Below are 16,978 nucleotides of genomic sequence, written 5' to 3'. Positions count from 1 at the left end.
CATTCATTTACACCGTCATACTTCTCTTGTGTTTCAACACTTACACTCTCGTTTGTTTCTCTTTTTATTTTGGAGATCAAAATTGAGACTAAAATGACTAAACAATAGTAAGCGGAATAACATTATTTCATTTCTCTTGTGTCTTTAGGAACCGCATCGATCCCTTCTTCTTCAAGTTTCAGTTCAAGAACGTGGAATACTCGTCCGGCCGAAACAAAACCTTTCTGTGTTATCTGGTGGATCAAGGTCCCGGGGCCGACGGTCTCCTCAGAGGTTACCTAGAGGACGAGCACACGGGTTCACACGTGGAGGAGGCGTTCTTCCAGCAGGTCCTGCCCAGCTGTGACCCTGCCGGTAAATACACCATCACATGGTACGTGTCGTCCAGCCCTTGCGCAGCCTGCGCCGGGAAACTGGCCGAGATCCTGGAGGCTCGCAAAAGCGTCCGTCTGTCCATCTTCTCCGCTCGCCTCTTCGATTGGGAGGAGCCGGCGATCCAGGTGGGGCTGAAGGCACTGGCGGCCGCCGGCTGTAAACTCCGCATGATGAAGCCGTTAGATTTCAACTACACCTGGGACACCTTCGTGGAGAGCGATGATCAGCCGTTCACGCCGTGGGAGGACTGCCAGGAAAACTACGAGTATTATCAGGAGAAACTGGCTGATATTCTGCAGTGAGACGGTAAGAGACGCAAACACTGTAACAGCTTCCTGACCGCTAGAAAAGCTTGTTCTTTCTCACTGCTGGAAAGAAAAACACAACTGAATCCTTCTGGACCATGTGTTTTTAGAACACATTGATTTAAATGGTTTTCCAAGGTGGTCTAAACCAGATCTGGACTAGCTAATAACCACAAATCACCAGTCTGGATCACACACACTGTATAAAAGTGTTGGGTCGGTTTAACCCATGGTTGGGTCAAATTTTGACATTTTCAAGATTCATTTAACCCAATAGTTGGGTTCGTCCCTATTTTATATTTTTATCCATTCATGAGTTAAAAACAACATTTTTATTTAATTTTTTACAATCGAATTAAACTCAAAAATACTTGAAACTGGTCTACCCTGAGTTTTCTAGCAGTGAAATATACGTTGTTTCGATATTCCAGAAACAATTCTTCTACATTAAGTCAGTACCCAGCACAGGTACATTTGTGAGAGGTCTGCTGAAGATCTGGAAAACATCTTCGGTGTAGAAACGTCTTCGAAAGAGCCGTTGTACATCCATTCTACGTCATAAACATCTTACTGACGTCTGCCAGATGCCAGTGTGCTGTCAGTGTACCATCTCAGTGAAAAAACATTCAATCCGTCTCAAAAATCCAACTGATTCTTGACCGTTTTTCTACTAAAACACCAACGTCACAAAGTGTGAGATGAGAGACACAGAACAAAACTTTGGCTGACACATGTGAATCCAGAATAAAACCGCAGACAGTGACTGAACCGTTCTGTTCTGAATTTTGGTTAAAACAGCACATTTATATTTGGCACCACTGTAATAAAATTTCATTATACATTCAGCAATAAATAAACACAAGACTACTGCTGTTAGAAATCACTTTTGATTGATAAATAAAATATACTCAAATTGAAACTTTCTCTTAACTCTGTCGGCCATCTTGGATTGAAGCTCATTCAACTGCTGACATTCAAAATGTTGCTTTACTGCCATCTGCTGTCGGTCTTTGACTTTTTTTATTAAACAAATATTTCTTTATTCCTTATGTTATACTTTGAGACTTCTGTTTCCTGTAACTTCTCATCTCTGACCTGTCCTCTGTGCATGACATAAAAAAATGTGTTCCTAGTGCATTCTGGGATTGCCTTTACTTTCTCTTCATCTACATTCAATCTTTGAAATGTTCTCTTTTTCAGGATGATGGGCGCACGCTTTCCAAAAGTGAAAAGAGAGAGAGACTGTGTGAGCGAGAGAGACTGTGAAACACGTGTGTCTGTTGTCTGAAATGTTGTGAAGATACAGATTGATTTCAGTATGTAGTCTTTGTAATGTCGACGGGACGCTTGAAATGTTTCCTGTTGAATCATCCGTCAAGACTTCTGTTTACTTCTCCGTGGTGCCTCACTTCTCACCTGTTTTATATTGTGGACCTGTGATGGATTTTAGATTCGTTTTATTGAACTTTTTTACCTTCATGCTGGTCAGAGCACGAATTCACACTGAGAAAATGATCGAGAAATGTAGTTTTTTTTATTCGAATTTCAAATAAATAAACGTTACAGCTGTTTTGAGATATTGATAAAGCACACGAATATGAAAATAACTACGTGTGGTAAAGGTTCACCTTCACCGTTTTGGAAAATTAAATGGTTTTGTCTTGTTTTACTGTGTGATGAATCATTTCAATCATCTGTGAGAATCGTTTAAAGTCCCCCTGAACCGGAAGTTGCGATCGTTTTTACTTCCGTATTCTGATGCATTTCCGAGTAAAAAGGAATTTCAAACGAGATAATGAGTAGGCGTGGCTTGCGTTTTTCACTCCGATTTGATTGGATGTGTAAAAACTGCCGTTTTATTTTGAAATGAAGCTGGGAGCGGACTGACAGTTGAAGGGGAGGAGTTAACAGATGCTCCGCCCAATCCCTTTCAGGGCGGAAGTGCATTTACAGATTTTAATTTAAGATTATGACCGACATTGCTGAAGTATTTACTATAAGAAAATAAGAATTGTCATTTTTCATTTCATTTGGATTTTAAAATCGGATCACCGACATTCACAACATCGCACTTATTTACTGTAAAGCTTTCACTCACATATCAACAGCGGGGACTACACACACAACCACAAACGTTTCATCATGTTATAAATAAATCTTGAAGATCTTTAGGCAGTAATATACAGCAATGAACGTTTGATACCACATCAGATCACTCAACCGACTAAACTGATCGAATATATATTTGCTATCCAGCACTCAACAATACATACAGACGTACAGTTTGTGTGTGAATTATAAATCAATGACTTGGTGACGTCACGAGGCGCCGCATCGACCGATCGGTCAATGACATCATTGTATCGTGTATCATATCGTCACATTACTTCGATGTCATACGCGATTGGTCGAAGCAGTGCCGAGTGATTATTCGGGTCATCGGATGTTATTTCTCTCCGTCCAGCGCAGCAGCGAGGTGAGGCGTGTACATGTCCCGCAGCAGCGCCCTCCTGTGGCCGGGCTGAGAGAGCAGGAGACCCGGGCGGGTGTCAGCGGCGGTCAGCGTGCGTGTCTGAGCCGTGTGAAGACCCTCCATCGCGCTGGACAGCCAGATCAAACGCCTCAGACTCTGAATGGAGCGACCGCGATCATGCATCAACTGATGCTCCGTCACCGCCCGTCTACCGGAACAAACATGACGTCACAACATTACGGGCGCAACAAAACATTTCCGTTCGATCAATATTGTTCGATCAATATTGTTCAAAATTAAGAAAAGTAAGTTCAAATGAAGCTAGTTATTAAAAACTTTAACTATATTAACTTAGATCTAATAGCATACTAAACCAAACTAAAAACAATACAAAAACTCAATTATCAAAATAAAAGCCAAAATATTAATAAAATTACTAAACCAAAGTAAAAAAACAAAATAACTCCGTATGATACAATGACAAACTCAAACTGCAGCAAATTTTCTGATCCACAAATTTAAAGCGATCAAATAAAAAATACATTTGAAATTATATTTAAAATAAAATCGTTTACCTTTCGCTGTCCTGACACTGAACGACCGTCATCACCATCAGAAAGACGACAGCGAGACGCTGATGAGACCTCAGACCCTTCAACATCATTCACAAACTCTCTCTCTCTCTGACTGTGAGACGGCTGTCTGTTCTCCTGCAGGTGTTTGACTGACAGACCGTCACCCCTCAGAGTTTATATAGACCCCCAGCACTCCAAAACACAGGAAGTGATGTCACAGTCAGACCCCCAATTATCAGTCCGTCTCCTTTACAATGAATTAATCAAACTTCATAGAGACTCGTGCGGTTGAATTTCAAACTCAAAGCAGAAAATGTCAATGTGCTGAGAAACGTGTTTTTGTCACCACCAAGAAACTTGAGAGAAGATAAAAGAGCATCATATAAACTCAATTAAAGACTGTTTTTCAGATGTTTTGTTCGACTCCAGATCACTTTTAAATGCTGTTAGACGCTCAAAACCACGTGACATCATCAGTGCGATTCCACATGAACACAGGAGCGTCTCTAAGGACTCTCGTCGCCGTAGCAACACATCTCGGATGTGGTTTCTGCAGGTGAGAAATGCTGGTCTGCTGGTGTTTGAGTGGGATTTTGATTCTTCAGCATTCATTCCTACACACATCAACATCTCTAACTAGCAACTGACGCGAGATGACAAACTTTCTCAATTAAAACTGAACTCGAAGTTTCTAACCACACATTACATAATAAAAGAAAACTTTGATCAGAAAATAACAAAAAATTAAATCCGAAAACATTTAAATGAGATAAGAGAAACAGACACAAATGTTAACACGCTTGGTTCTGTGATGTTTATCGTGTGATTATCATTGTTGGTCGTAACTAGTTACTAAGTAATGTGTTAGTGTTATTGAAGTAATTTTCCATTGAAAAAGTAAGGGATCGCTCTAAATATTTTAATTTAAATAATTTAAATACAATTAGTTCGGATTGAACTACTACCGTGTGTGATATATGTGTGCAAATGTGGAACTGACATAAAAATTCTAAGTCTAACTTTAAATCTGTGCTTAAATGTATAATTCTCACATTTATAATACTTTGGGCAGTTAATAATATTACTTTATGTAGTTTAATATTATTTATTTTAATGAATTAAGATTCGTTTCATGTCTATCCTTGAATCACTGAACTAATCAAGGTTGGTGTATAGAAGGTAATTAGTAATAAGTAATTAAATACTTGGAAAAGTAATTTTTACAGTAATCTAATTACACTATTGAGTATGTCATTAGTAACTAGTAATTCATTACTTTTTCAGAGTAATTTACTCAACACTGGTGATTATTAATCTTTATATTAATCTTTTTCTGTTTATGTTGATATGTATATCATACTTTTATTTTTATCTTAACCTGTATGTGTGCAGAATGTTTATATTTAACTTTCCTGTGCTTTGGCGATGTATAATTGGTTTTATAATGCCAACAAAGCTTCTTTGAATCTAAATCTAACCGCATTCCTCTCACATGAGGCACGATGTAAGAGATCCTATCACAGACCGTCTACGCAGCCTGCAGACGAATCACGTGCCAGGACACGGCCTACGCTGCGTGCGTCATGACGTAACGTCTAGTACGAATTTGCGTTCGCAACTCCGCGCTGCGCCATTTCACTGAACACCCGCCACACTGGAGACCGAAATCGAGCAGAAACGCGGTCGACAAACGCGCGATATTGAAGGTAAATGACCGTGTGTTACTTATGATTATGATGCGGACTGAGTGCAAACATCATATATCATTTGAACGTAGCAGAATCGTGCGAATCTTTGTGTTTTATACCGTTTTTTTTTGCAGGCCGCCATTTTAACGTTGACCCGGATTAGCTGTTAGCCGCTAACAACGCGTTTTTAATTCTCCTCGTTATTTAAACTGTAATGTTTTCATCGTCGCAATAGTTTATATTTCTTTATATAGTGTTGATTAATCATGAAATAATGTTCTACGTTAAAAGTGTTTGTGTAAATCTAGTCGCGCGTGCACGGCGTGCGCCATTTTGAGTTTCAAACAAAAGCAGAGGCCCGAGTTCAGTGATTCCTCTCGTTACATTTTACGTGCTTTTGCATTATAAGTGACTTCTGACAAATATTTCTGTGTGTTTATTCTAGATTATTATTCTTATTTCATTCGCTACTTGTGCTGTATGTAAGTGTTAAAATACAGTGCTATTGAAGCCCTCTGAGGAGAGATTAAACGATATTAAAGCAGCGATGTAACGATTTTTTTGGGGGGTGGGCGGGGGTAAAACGCAACAGAACAATACAGTGTAGCCCAATCTAATGCTAAAAGTGTTGTAAAATATGATCAAAACTAACGTTGCAAGTAGGGACGCACAAAACACCGCGATAATATGGGCATCACAATGGTTTTAATATGTAAATTAAGTAAAGGTTTGTGCGTAGCCAACATTAAGATGTTAAAATATATATACACTCCAATAGAAAACCATGACTTAATTTAAGTTATGATAAGCTTTCTTTTAACAGAAAGTATGTTTTTTTTTTTTAATAATCGAAGTTGATTTTACAGGCTAAAAGCATTGGCACATTTTTCTTAGCAGTGTTACTCAAATGACGGTGAAACTAAGATATGCAGTCGCACCTTTCTCAGTGTATTCTGTTAAAACCTTTACAATGACTCTTAATGCTCTCAAAGAACACTAAAGTGCTTTATTCTCCAGTGTTTTAAGTGTCCTGAGTTTTTTTGGGGTGTGGTTGGACAGCTTCATTTCATTGAGTTGATTCATTTGCATGTAGCAGGAACTTTCACCAAACCATCTGGTTGTACCTGAAAACCTTTTTTTAACCAGTGCAGACGTCTGTCATTCCAAACCTGTTTCTTGTTCCAAACCAATGGAATGGAATGCAGAAGCGTGAACGTTTGTTAACCTCGAGCTCTTGTGTCCTGTAGATCCAGCCATGCATCGGGATTGTCCTCTTGACTGTAAGGTGTACGTGGGTAACCTTGGCAACAATGGCAATAAATCCGAGCTGGAGAGATCGTTTGGGTATTACGGACCCCTGAGGAGCGTTTGGGTGGCCCGGAATCCTCCCGGCTTTGCGTTTGTGGAGTTTGAGGACCCTCGCGATGCCACAGATGCCGTCAGAGAGCTGGACGGACGGTACGTGTCAATTACAACCCTCGTCTTTTTATGTTAACATTTTTCCCCGTATTGAACCGTGTGCTGTCGTCACGCAGGACTCTTTGCGGTTGCCGGGTGAGGGTGGAGCTATCCAACGGGGAGAAGCGAAATCGTAACCGGGGTCCGCCTCCATCCTGGAGCCGACGCCCACGCGATGAACACCGTAGACGTAGCCCGACCGCCAGACGCAGGTAAACCCTTTCTCTCCCCTCAGGTGTATGTAGGTGTTGGATCGGAGGGTAATAGTGGGTTTCGGTCGACCCGCCGGACCCGGAGGCCTGCGCTCGTCGCCGGCTGCTTCTGTCTGCTGGAGATCCTTTACTCTTCCATCTTCATTATCATTGATAGACTATAAATGAACTCGTGCGTGACTGGGCTACTCAAATTCGTATAGATCTCGATTTACCTGCAGGCCTGATGTATAAACCGTGCTTTTTACGTTATAAGTTGATCTTTCTAAATCCTGATGTGTGCACGGAACGTTCTTCAATGCCATTTTTGTGCAGATATCCACATGCATCGGGATTTATCGAAAACGAACTTAGCCGTGCACACAGTAAGACTAAGAACACGGATGCTGCTTTAAGACTAAAGTATACACATGCGTGTCGTTTTGAGGCCTCAGATCAAGTTTTATTACTCACAAAAAAGTCCGTCACGTTTCACCCCATTCTCAAAACCATTTGATTGAAATGAGCAGCCTTTAAATAGCGGTATGTTCCATGTAGCTGTTAGCCTCAGACGTCAGGAGATTGTTAGTGTCATGTCAATGAAAGTTTAACGTTGCGTCATTAAGCTCAACGCGTTTTGACTCCGGGGTGAAATGCGATCGGTGTCTTTCCGGCATGTGCGATTCACAACATTCCTTGTTGATTGTGCGAATTGGATTTTTTAGCCCAGTCGCTGGTCTGGAGTAAGATAATGGCGAGTGTCAATGGTTGGAATGCAATCTCTTGTTGACTTAAATGAAGGTTGTTTTTTTTATTTTCTTGATCATCTATATTAATAAAAATGAACCCGTTGCAGAGTCACCACCATGCCTCTCCTCACCACCCTCAGTCTACTAGTCCTCTTTCAGCATCATGTGACCAGCGTGCCCCAATCAGCTGGCTGGGTCGGTGTCACATGACCCAGGCACGGCCAGTCATCAGGTGGCACCAGCCCATTGGTTCCTGAGCATGCTGTTGTCAGCTCCTCCGACCTTAACACCCAATCGGCAGCGGCCCACTTCACATTCCTCACCCATCGGCGTTTAACGTTTACCAATGTCTACACTTCCAAGCGGCATCATCAGCCTACAGCTAAGCAATAAAAGCAGGAAAAATCCACTACGTCCAGCCCCCATCCGCAAGCCAGCTAATCAGCGCCAGCTAATCAGCTCGCGGCATCTGGCCTGCACTTTCCCACCAATTCTGCTCCCCGGCCGCCAGCCGTCTCCCCTTCGCCCTTTCTAGCTTGTTGAAAACCAAAAGCCTAGTAAGTTTTTCCTGCTTTATACAGTTTAATGCTGAAATACAGATGTAAGATGAGGAGAAATCTCCTGTGCAGTTGAGTCAAACAGAGTTGGTATGAAATCTCCTGAACACACACACAGAGAGAGAGAGAGAGAGAGAGAGAGCGGGGTTAAGCTAGGGAAGCAGACTGATGGGGAGTCCAAACGGAGGTTCAGTGTGTGTCTTTTTTTCTTTCACTGTCTCCATTCTGTCTGCTGTGCGTGATTTCTAGACGCTGATGTTAACTAGTTCTAGTCTCAGAGCAGTGTCGCGAGGTTCACCCAACCCTCGTGTGTTGATGTTGTTGTTGATGATGTGAGAGCGGATCTCCACTCCACCCCTGTATCAGGGCGGTGTTGAGTTCTAGCCGGCTGGAGATTCAGGGCTGTGGTCATCTTCTGAACAGTCTGCTCACTCTTGTGCTCATTTTCCCTCCTCTTCAGATCTCCCAGGAAGAGGAGCTTCAGTCGTAGTCGCAGCAGGTGAGATCAACGATAGTCCAACTCCAGCCATCTTTCGTTCTGGTGTACTGAATCTAATCCATGTTTTTCTGACTCTTTCCAGATCTTTGTCCAGAGAGCGCAGGAGGGAAAGATCTCTGTCCCGTGACAGGAACCACAAACCCTCAAGATCTTTCTCGCGATCGAGGAGGTAAGAGTTATTCCTGTAATTCATGCGTGCTTGTGAGACATTGCAAGAAACGCTAATTCCGGTTCTCTTTACAGCCGTTCCAGATCGACCGAGAGGAAATAAACGCGATCGAACCTCGACACCGATCAGACATCTTCAAAAAGACTTTATCGTCCGCCAATCGTCTGTGTCTCCCGTGGTTGTTTTTTTACGCAGCAGTTATTTTAGCGTTTCATTTGTTTTCTGTGGCAGCCTGTGTGTGTGTGTTAGTGGGTGTGTCACTTTTTATGTGACATCATTCCATCTCGCACACTTTTAAAAATCTTTTTTTTGTAAGAGCGGCAATCTCCGTGTGATTGGTCAGGTGGACAGAGAGTGGAATCTGCTGCTCTGAACTGGTTCCTTTAGGTTTTATTTGTTACTGTGTAATGAGAGCAGCAGTGGGGGGTTATGGTGTAATAGCACTATGATGACAGCAGGGGGAGTAATGAAGAACAGCTTTCATATATTATTTTTCCTAGTAGTGTTTGTACTGTTTATAGTGTTGATCTGAATTAAATCTCATTACAAAACACTCATTACTTGTCTGATTTTTATTTCCATTTGATTTGTTTTATGCAAGGTTGGGTACCTGTTCTGCATTTATTGATCTAATGTAAATTTCAAATTAATAATAGACCTCGGGTCTGAAATTTTGTTTTTATGTGAATTATATATGCAGCTCATGTCATTGACCGTGACGTTTTGCAGGTTAAGTTGTTTCTTATCCAATAGCTTGCTTGGATCTGTGGTAGTAAAACTTCCATTTCTTGTATTTTTACTATTTTCACAATATTTAAGTTGTTCATTTTCATAGTGCTTTTGACAATAAATAAATATAACAAAAGGGAATCCTAAACATTTTATTAAAGACGTGTATTTTCTTAAAAATTTGCATAAGAGAAAAATACGTGATGCTACAAGAAAATCCTGGTTAAATATTAAACGAATGGTGTGTTGTGTTCACAGCAGAGGGATCATATACATCAAGTCTTATTCAAGAAAAACCTGTGACTGTTCTTTCTTTTAAATACAAATGTCATTAAAATGCGTTCTAGTATAAAAGTAATCTGTCCAGACTCTCATGATAGATTCACACTGATTTGATGCTCCTGTGATTTAAGATCATTGATATTCTTAAGGTTTCAAGAATGAAAAATTCTGTCTCGCTGATGGTTCCAAAACTTTATAAATGTCTTTCTTTCTGATAAACGCAAAGATATTTGGACGAATGCTTGTGACCCAACAGTTCTTGGACCTCGTTGACTACCATCGTTGGAAAAATTAATATTTTGTGAAAATGTGTTTTGAAGAAAATAGGACAGCACTTTTGACTGACATGTCATTTTGCCTACTGTGGGAGTCAATGGGGTGCGAGAACTGTTGGGTTACAAGCATTCGTCTAAATATCTTCCTGTCAGCAACCTAACAAAGACATTTTTATTGATTTGGAAAAACTAGAGAGTGAGTCATTCTGGACAGAATTTTCATCTTTGTATGTTATGTCCTTTTAATTCATTCTTGTCCTCAGAAGTGACACTTTTCGGCTGAATGACGTCATGCTGATAAAGACACCAGAAGAGACTGCATCTGTATCTCAAACAGAACTCGTGAGGTAAACTGATCATAAGTGTGTTTCTTTATTCTTATCAGTGTTGAGGTGAAGAAGTTTTGTTCTGTAAGATTCTGCCGTTTCACCTGGAAAATACCACGAATAACAAAAAGTAAAGAAAGGTTCATGTTTAAATTTAGTCCTCTAGCGGACGATTTTATAGAATGAATCTGAAGGAATAAACGAACTGCTGTACTTACAAAATGACCCGCCGCTTCTACTCGTGACGTCACAGCGCCTTGAGTCACCGTCTCCGTCTCGACTGACTGGATATATGAAATTAGGAAGAAGAATGTTTAAATACTCACATGTTATTTTGAATAAAATTAACTTACACGTTAAAACAATAAACAAATGTATCCATATCACAGTAATACGACGCTAATAGCAAATGGTGCTGTTTTTGTAATCTTCACCCGGGAAAATTGTCTCAACATGGTTTAAAGTCTTAACTAATTCTGCAAGACAAATAATAAACAAACGTTTGTTAAATAATTTTTACTTTAAATGAACGTTGACAAAAATAAATATGATTTGTTAAACTCATTGGAGAATTTCCTTTCACCCCATCTCTAAACGGCCAACTTTTGATCTTGGATCATCTTCAGGAAAAGAGCAGACACTTTTTATACTGTTTATTTTGTACCTTTTCATAATGTCGTTTGTTAATATTTATCATTTTAAAGCAACTTTCAAAGTGGAGAAGTTGTGATATTTAAGTGTTATGTTAATAAAAGCGCTGGCTGGTGTTTCTCAGGATTTGGGAGCGATGTCGAGTGTTACGCAAGCGTCCAGACACCCGCCAAAGTACACAACACACTAATAAACAAACAAACAAACACACACACATCAGTTTACACGCGTGATCGACTCTTAATGAGTGTAATTGGCGTGGGAATGATCCACTCATTAGTGACACAAACCGTTTCAGTGCAGGTTCCGTTTAGTAAATTAAAAATATAATTTAATGATATAGGATTTGTTATAATTTGTCTGTGAATTTGAAAACGACCTATTTAAATAAACATTGTAATGAATCTTTGAACTGTTTTTGTATCACACAGATTGAACACAATGAGCCTCATTCTGAGCTTGATGTATTCGTGAAAGTGTTTTAACTGGTTATTAAAAAGAGCTTCTATTTCCATTTATGTTGCACTTTCATGACTTCAAGTTTATAAGAAACTCAACTTCTGTACAATAACACTTAAACACTCTTTTATAATAAAAAATATATAATTTTATTTTATGATATAGTTGTTTTTCTCTTTTACATTATAACACCCGCCTTTCTCTTTCTCAAATATTAGCAGACACTGTCCTTTATTACGTCATTCTGAACGAGTTATTTAAGAAATAAATATAGTACTCGAATAACCACAAAAATTCAGTGCTTAACTACTTTATTATGACTTTATCTGTAATTATGTTCATTATGTACAGGAAACTGAAATCATGTCCTAAAGCTAAATAAAGATAAACGATCTTGTGTGTGTTGGGCGGATCCGCCGCTCTTCTATTCTGTGACGCGCATGCGCTGGAATTTCCTCACGATTGCGCGTCCCCGGCTCGCGCGCGCATTCACGTGTTTACCGGGCTCAGTACACGTGCAGCGCTCTGTAATCCCCGCCCACTGTCCGTTGACGCCCACCGGAGGTTATAAAAGCTCGTGAAGTCGGTGTGCAGCAGCATAACTTTGAGAGTTTTCAGAAGTCTTGTCGAGTTTAGTTTAGCAGACACTCTAAACGCGAGGATTACTTTATTATTATTACTGTATAACTTACTGTACTTAGAGAAAGTGACGCTTTTATTACATTTCTCTTCACGATCTGCGGAATCTCAAAACGTAAGTTTTTACACATTTACAACTTGTGTTTTAAAGTTGTATTTGTTTATTCACAACACGTATTGTTTGTTGATAACGAAAACACATATTGCTTTATCTAAACTCGTTATAAACTAAAGTCGAATTGTTTTGTGCATTAATTTAATTTAATCCAGTTCAACAAACATCATTTGAGTAGTTATTCTTCAAGGTTTCTCTTGAGTTGGTCAGTGTGGTGTTTTTTAACAGTGTCGAGTAAGTAGAGTGAAACTTTGAATGTTGTTTTAACATGATATGATAATAATATCAGAGTTATGTTTGCCGTCTCGAGCTGGTTTCCACCGGCACACACGAGCTGCACGTTCACGTGGAACGATGGAGTCTAGTGGGTATGGCACGACGTTGTCTGTCACTTTTGACCAATCAGCGGGGGTCTGTGTTTCCCGCCACTGCGTCAAATGTTTTCTCGTAGTACTGGAACAGGACGTTTCATTCCTTCGAGCTCATTAAGTAACGCAGTGACGTCATGACCTCATGTTACCGTCTCAAAAAGAGAATTTCAGCAAGTTTTCAAAAGTTTACACAACATTCAGAAAGCAAGTTTGTAAAACTAGTGCGCGAATAATATCATAATATAATAACATTCATACTCTTTTGTTTATGGCATGTATAAAATGTGTTTTAATATGTTCTATATAGTTTATATTTAGCAACAGATACGTTTGTTGATCACTAAATATTGATCTGCGTGTTAGACGCTGGTTGTGTGTGTTTGTTCTTGTTTTCTGGAGGTTGTGTTGATAGAATGTCACTCAGATGTGTTGTTTTGTGTAGAAACATGATGTATAGTTGTGGTCAGTGTTGCGTTGTAGTTTAGTTGTAGTTTGGTGTGTTTCAAGACACACGAATATTGCGTTTGTCCTGTAAATACATTTAAAACAAGAAGGTTAAAAAAGTTCGTTTTAAAACGTTTGTCAATGTCATGTTTCTCTTTTTAACGCATTATACGGAGGAAAGAGAATTAATCATTTCTTCACCACCTTTCATAATAAAAGCACGTAACGATATTATTATTATTTATTTTTATACATTTATTTTTTGACATTACTACGTATGCTTTGATTGAGCAAGATTTTGGTCTCTTGGATCAGAAATATGAAAATATGTTTCTGCCCACAAATATATCTTAAGAAGACAAGAGGGTAAAAAACACTAATTATGAGATAAAAACAGAGAAAATGTTTACTGTATATTGAGTGCGAGTGGTATAAGCGTGCAGTGCACGAGACGTCCCTCTGCTGGTCATGTATGTGAAGTGTTGGACTGGGACATGCCCTCACATGTTACTGTAGATGTGTCCAGACATAGATCACATCATCATCATGAGTCACGCCAGCTCTTATAAGATATCACACAGACATCAGACATGACTGTACAGAAGAGAAGACAGGTCTGACATCACCTCCACATTATACTTTATATTTACTTTTCAATATTTGACGATATTTCTCGTGGTGGTGATTTTTGATGGATATACAGATTCGGAGCTGTTGATTTATCCATATTTCGAATAATTTTCTCCATTCATTTTGTAAGTATAATCAAATTAGCTTTACAGTTCATTTCATCTGATCACTTTAGTCCAGTGGGGAAGTGCTTTAACTGATATGAAACGAAATTGCTCAAATATTTTGATGAATTAAAATGACCTGAAGAACATAACAGTGAGTAGAATTGAGTTGTAAAGCCAATGTGACTGTACTGAAAAAATAAAGGCAGAAAATACTGTTTTACAGTTTTCTGTCAACTGATATCTCTCCGTCTCTCTCTCTCTTTCCCTCATTCACTCACTCTCTCTCTCTGCAGTGTTAGGTCATGTCAGATCACAAACGGATGCTTCGAGATGTTGGAAACGGGCCGACGAAGAGGAATCTGTTCGGTCCGGTGGATCGCGAGCAGCTTCAGGTGGAGTACAACGACGCCCTGCAGAAGGACTTGGAAGAAGCGTCGCGCCGCTGGAACTACGATTTCGTCTCAGACAAGCCGTTAGAGGGCGGAGACTTCCAGTGGGAGGGCGTGTCTGCTGTTCGAGTACCTGTGCTGTACAACACGTGTCAGACGGAGGAGCAGCTGACACAGCGGGGAACAGAGGAATCACAGAAAGAGAACATCCCCAGAACACCAGAGCGCTTCACATCTGTTCCAAAACAACACACAGAGGGAACACCAGAAAAGAACGAAGCACAGAAAAGAAAACAGACAAATATCACAGGTGAGTGAGTGGGAGGAGTCAGACACATGTACAGGGTGTTTTTATATCACATATGAGAGAGTGGGAGGAGTCAGACGCATGTACAGGGTGTTTTTATATCACATATGAGATAGTTGGAGGAGTCAGACGCATGTACAGGGTGTGTTTATATCACATATGAGAGAGTGGGAGGAGTCAGACACATGTACAGGGTGTGTTTATATCACATATGAGATAGTGGGAGGAGTCAGACGCATGTACAGGGTGTTTTTATATCACATATGAGAGAGTGGGAGGAGTCAGACGCATGTACAGGGTGTTTTTATATCACATATGAGATAGTGGGAGGAGTCAGACGCATGTACAGGGTGTGTTTATATCACATATGAGAGAGTGGGAGGAGTCAGACGCATGTACAGGGTGTGTTTATATCACATATGAGATAGTGGGAGGAGTCAGACGCATGTACAGGGTGTTTTTATATCACATATGAGAGAGTGGGAGGAGTCAGACGCATGTACAGGGTGTTTTTATATCACATATGAGATAGTGGGAGGAGTCAGACGCATGTACAGGGTGTTTTTATATCACATATGAGAGAGTGGGAGGAGTCAGATGCATGTACAGGGTGTTTTTATATCACATATGAGAGAGTGGGAGGAGTCAGACGCATGTACAGGGTGTTTTTATATCACATATGAGAGAGTGGGAGGAGTCAGACGCATGTACAGGGTGTTTTTATATCACATATGAGAGAGTGGGAGGAGTCAGACGCATGTACAGGGTGTTTTTATATCACATATGAGAGAGTGGGAGGAGTCAGATGCATGTACAGGGTGTTTTTATATCACATATGAGAGAGTGGGAGGAGTCAGACGCAGGGACAGTGTGTTTTTGGTCTCCGGTCATAAACATTTCTAAAGTACTGTTAACAAGGAGGGAAACATATTTTCATAAAGAAAATTCTGAGAATTAATTTTTTACAAATAATTATTTTACCAACAATGTCAATAATCTAAATATGTTTGTTTTGTGTGTTATCTGATGTAAACAGATTTCTATCAGGCGAAGAAGAGGCTGGTCACACCCCGCAAATCAGGTCAATAACTGTAAACACACACGCGTCTGGACTTATGTGTGGAGCACAGATGTGTGTAAAGACATTTATTCATATAAACTCTTTAGATTCTTCTGTTGTGGTGTCGCGGATCAAACGCTCTCCTCAAACACAGCACTTCACATCTTGGGCTCGTCTTCAATCATGTGTGTTCTTCATGTGCACTTCATGTTTATGTGTTTTGATTCCGTGGCACTTTAACAAATGCCTTAATATTTCACCGGACGAGGTGAACAAGAATTTGTTTAGAAATGTTAATGAATCTTTCCAGTGTTAAACCCATCACAGCTTTGTCTCAAGTGTGTATCTGACGGTAATGAACGCAGATTTATTTCAGTCCACACGTTGGAAAGAAATCTATTGCTTTATTGCACAAAAGCTCATTTTAAAAAGGTGACTTTAGTTATTTATGAATCTAACACTCATTATTAACATTATTATTTTGAAACGCGAACCTTGATCAAGCTGACAGTATGTCCATAATCTCAAGTTACGTTTTAACAACGTTAAAATTACCTATTTAGTCACATTCATGAAACTCAAGCGGAACGAATTACTGGCATTTTATTGCTTTTGGTTTTCTAAACACGACACATTAATCCGTTCCGCTTGCATTTCATCAACCACGACTAGAGCGCATTACAAACTCTCAATTTTTCCTCTTTGTTGTTGTTGTTGTGGAATACAAAGATTGTGTGTTTTATGTCCAGCCGTGATGTTTCGGTTAATGTTATTAACAATGTGATGGTGGTATTACTGTGGCTCTTGTTTTATTTCATGTGATTGGCATCTGGTTCTGTAATGTTTCTTGTATTCTGATGTCTGTCGAATCTGCAAGTATGCAGGTAATTTGCAGATTATACTGAATTGCACTCTTTCATACGTGTAGTGTAGCTTGCACAAGTCTGTTATTGTTAAAGAGCTCAGAATATTTGCTGTATTTATTTCCAGATAAATGTTGTATTGTAGATTTACATGTAATTGTCCATAAAGATGCATATGAAGAGAAACTATTGACTGTGTTGTGTTTGTTTGTTTATTATTGGTTCTAAAATGAATAGTTCGTCCAAAAACACAATTCTCTCATCTTTGCCTCAAATGTGTATGACATTTCGT

The 16,978-nt window shown here is 39.7% G+C and overlaps 4 protein-coding genes across 8 annotated transcripts in view; 3 read left to right on the top strand and 1 right to left on the bottom strand.

Annotated features, from left to right (window-relative positions):
* apobec2a (apolipoprotein B mRNA editing enzyme, catalytic polypeptide-like 2a) overlaps positions 1-2,346 on the top strand; it is a 26,331-nt gene extending 23,985 nt beyond the window's left edge. For 2 of the 3 annotated variants that reach the window (XM_056757986.1, XM_056757988.1), the window contains exons 2-3: positions 149-681; positions 1,881-2,346. In XM_056757986.1, coding sequence (XP_056613964.1) covers positions 149-677 — 529 coding nt within the window. In that variant the 3' untranslated portion in view covers positions 678-681; positions 1,881-2,346. The other variant, XM_056757987.1, reaches the window with a different exon arrangement.
* Positions 2,347-2,815: 469 nt separating this feature from the next.
* pth4 (parathyroid hormone 4) lies at positions 2,816-4,243 on the bottom strand. Its single transcript, XM_056757990.1, has 2 exons — positions 3,729-4,243; positions 2,816-3,361 (listed from the first exon to the last, which is right to left on the bottom strand). Exons 1-2 carry the CDS (start codon positions 3,815-3,817, stop codon positions 3,127-3,129), a joined length of 324 nt encoding a protein of 107 aa, XP_056613968.1. The 5' UTR covers positions 3,818-4,243; the 3' UTR covers positions 2,816-3,126.
* A 1,066-nt stretch (positions 4,244-5,309) lies between these two features.
* Positions 5,310-9,596, top strand: srsf3b (serine and arginine rich splicing factor 3b). Of its 3 annotated transcripts, none has more exons than XR_008907839.1 (6): positions 5,310-5,434; positions 6,664-6,874; positions 6,952-7,086; positions 7,922-8,870; positions 8,953-9,039; positions 9,114-9,136. XR_008907839.1 is itself a non-coding variant. In XM_056759661.1 (6 exons), exons 2-6 carry the CDS (start codon positions 6,672-6,674, stop codon positions 9,139-9,141), a joined length of 492 nt encoding a protein of 163 aa, XP_056615639.1. In that variant the 5' UTR covers positions 5,310-5,434; positions 6,664-6,671; the 3' UTR covers positions 9,142-9,596. The 3 variants fall into 3 exon arrangements, 1 of the variants encoding a protein (XP_056615639.1); XR_008907841.1 differs by lacking the exon at positions 9,114-9,136 and having other exon boundaries at positions 7,922-8,371; positions 8,832-8,870; XM_056759661.1 differs by having other exon boundaries at positions 8,832-8,870; positions 9,114-9,596.
* A 2,758-nt stretch (positions 9,597-12,354) lies between these two features.
* cdkn1a (cyclin dependent kinase inhibitor 1A) lies at positions 12,355-16,875 on the top strand. The gene is made up of 3 exons (XM_056758887.1): positions 12,355-12,515; positions 14,361-14,766; positions 15,800-16,875. Exons 2-3 carry the CDS (start codon positions 14,370-14,372, stop codon positions 15,850-15,852), a joined length of 450 nt encoding a protein of 149 aa, XP_056614865.1. The 5' UTR covers positions 12,355-12,515; positions 14,361-14,369; the 3' UTR covers positions 15,853-16,875.
* Positions 16,876-16,978: the final 103 nt, after the last annotated feature.

Source organism: Triplophysa dalaica, chromosome 10 (genome assembly GCF_015846415.1).
Source record: "Triplophysa dalaica isolate WHDGS20190420 chromosome 10, ASM1584641v1, whole genome shotgun sequence".
Classification (NCBI taxonomy): domain Eukaryota; kingdom Metazoa; phylum Chordata; class Actinopteri; order Cypriniformes; family Nemacheilidae; genus Triplophysa; species Triplophysa dalaica.
Note: the sequence above shows the minus strand (reverse complement) of the source record. Positions and strands in the feature narration are given on the sequence as shown.

Coding starts and splice junctions, on each gene's coding strand:
- pth4 (XM_056757990.1), bottom strand. CDS start 3,817: ATGATGTTGAAGGGTCTGAGGTCTCATCAGCGTCTCGCTGTCGTCTTT. Junction 3,362..3,728: donor CAGTGTCAGGACAGCGAAAG/GTAAACGATTTT, acceptor TTGTTCCGGTAG/ACGGGCGGTGACGGAGCATC.
- srsf3b (XM_056759661.1), top strand. CDS start 6,672: ATGCATCGGGATTGTCCTCTTGACTGTAAGGTGTACGTGGGTAACCTT. Junction 6,875..6,951: donor GTCAGAGAGCTGGACGGACG/GTACGTGTCAAT, acceptor GTCGTCACGCAG/GACTCTTTGCGGTTGCCGGG. Junction 9,040..9,113: donor TCTTTCTCGCGATCGAGGAG/GTAAGAGTTATT, acceptor TTCTCTTTACAG/CCGTTCCAGATCGACCGAGA.
- cdkn1a (XM_056758887.1), top strand. CDS start 14,370: ATGTCAGATCACAAACGGATGCTTCGAGATGTTGGAAACGGGCCGACG. Junction 14,767..15,799: donor AAAACAGACAAATATCACAG/GTGAGTGAGTGG, acceptor TGATGTAAACAG/ATTTCTATCAGGCGAAGAAG.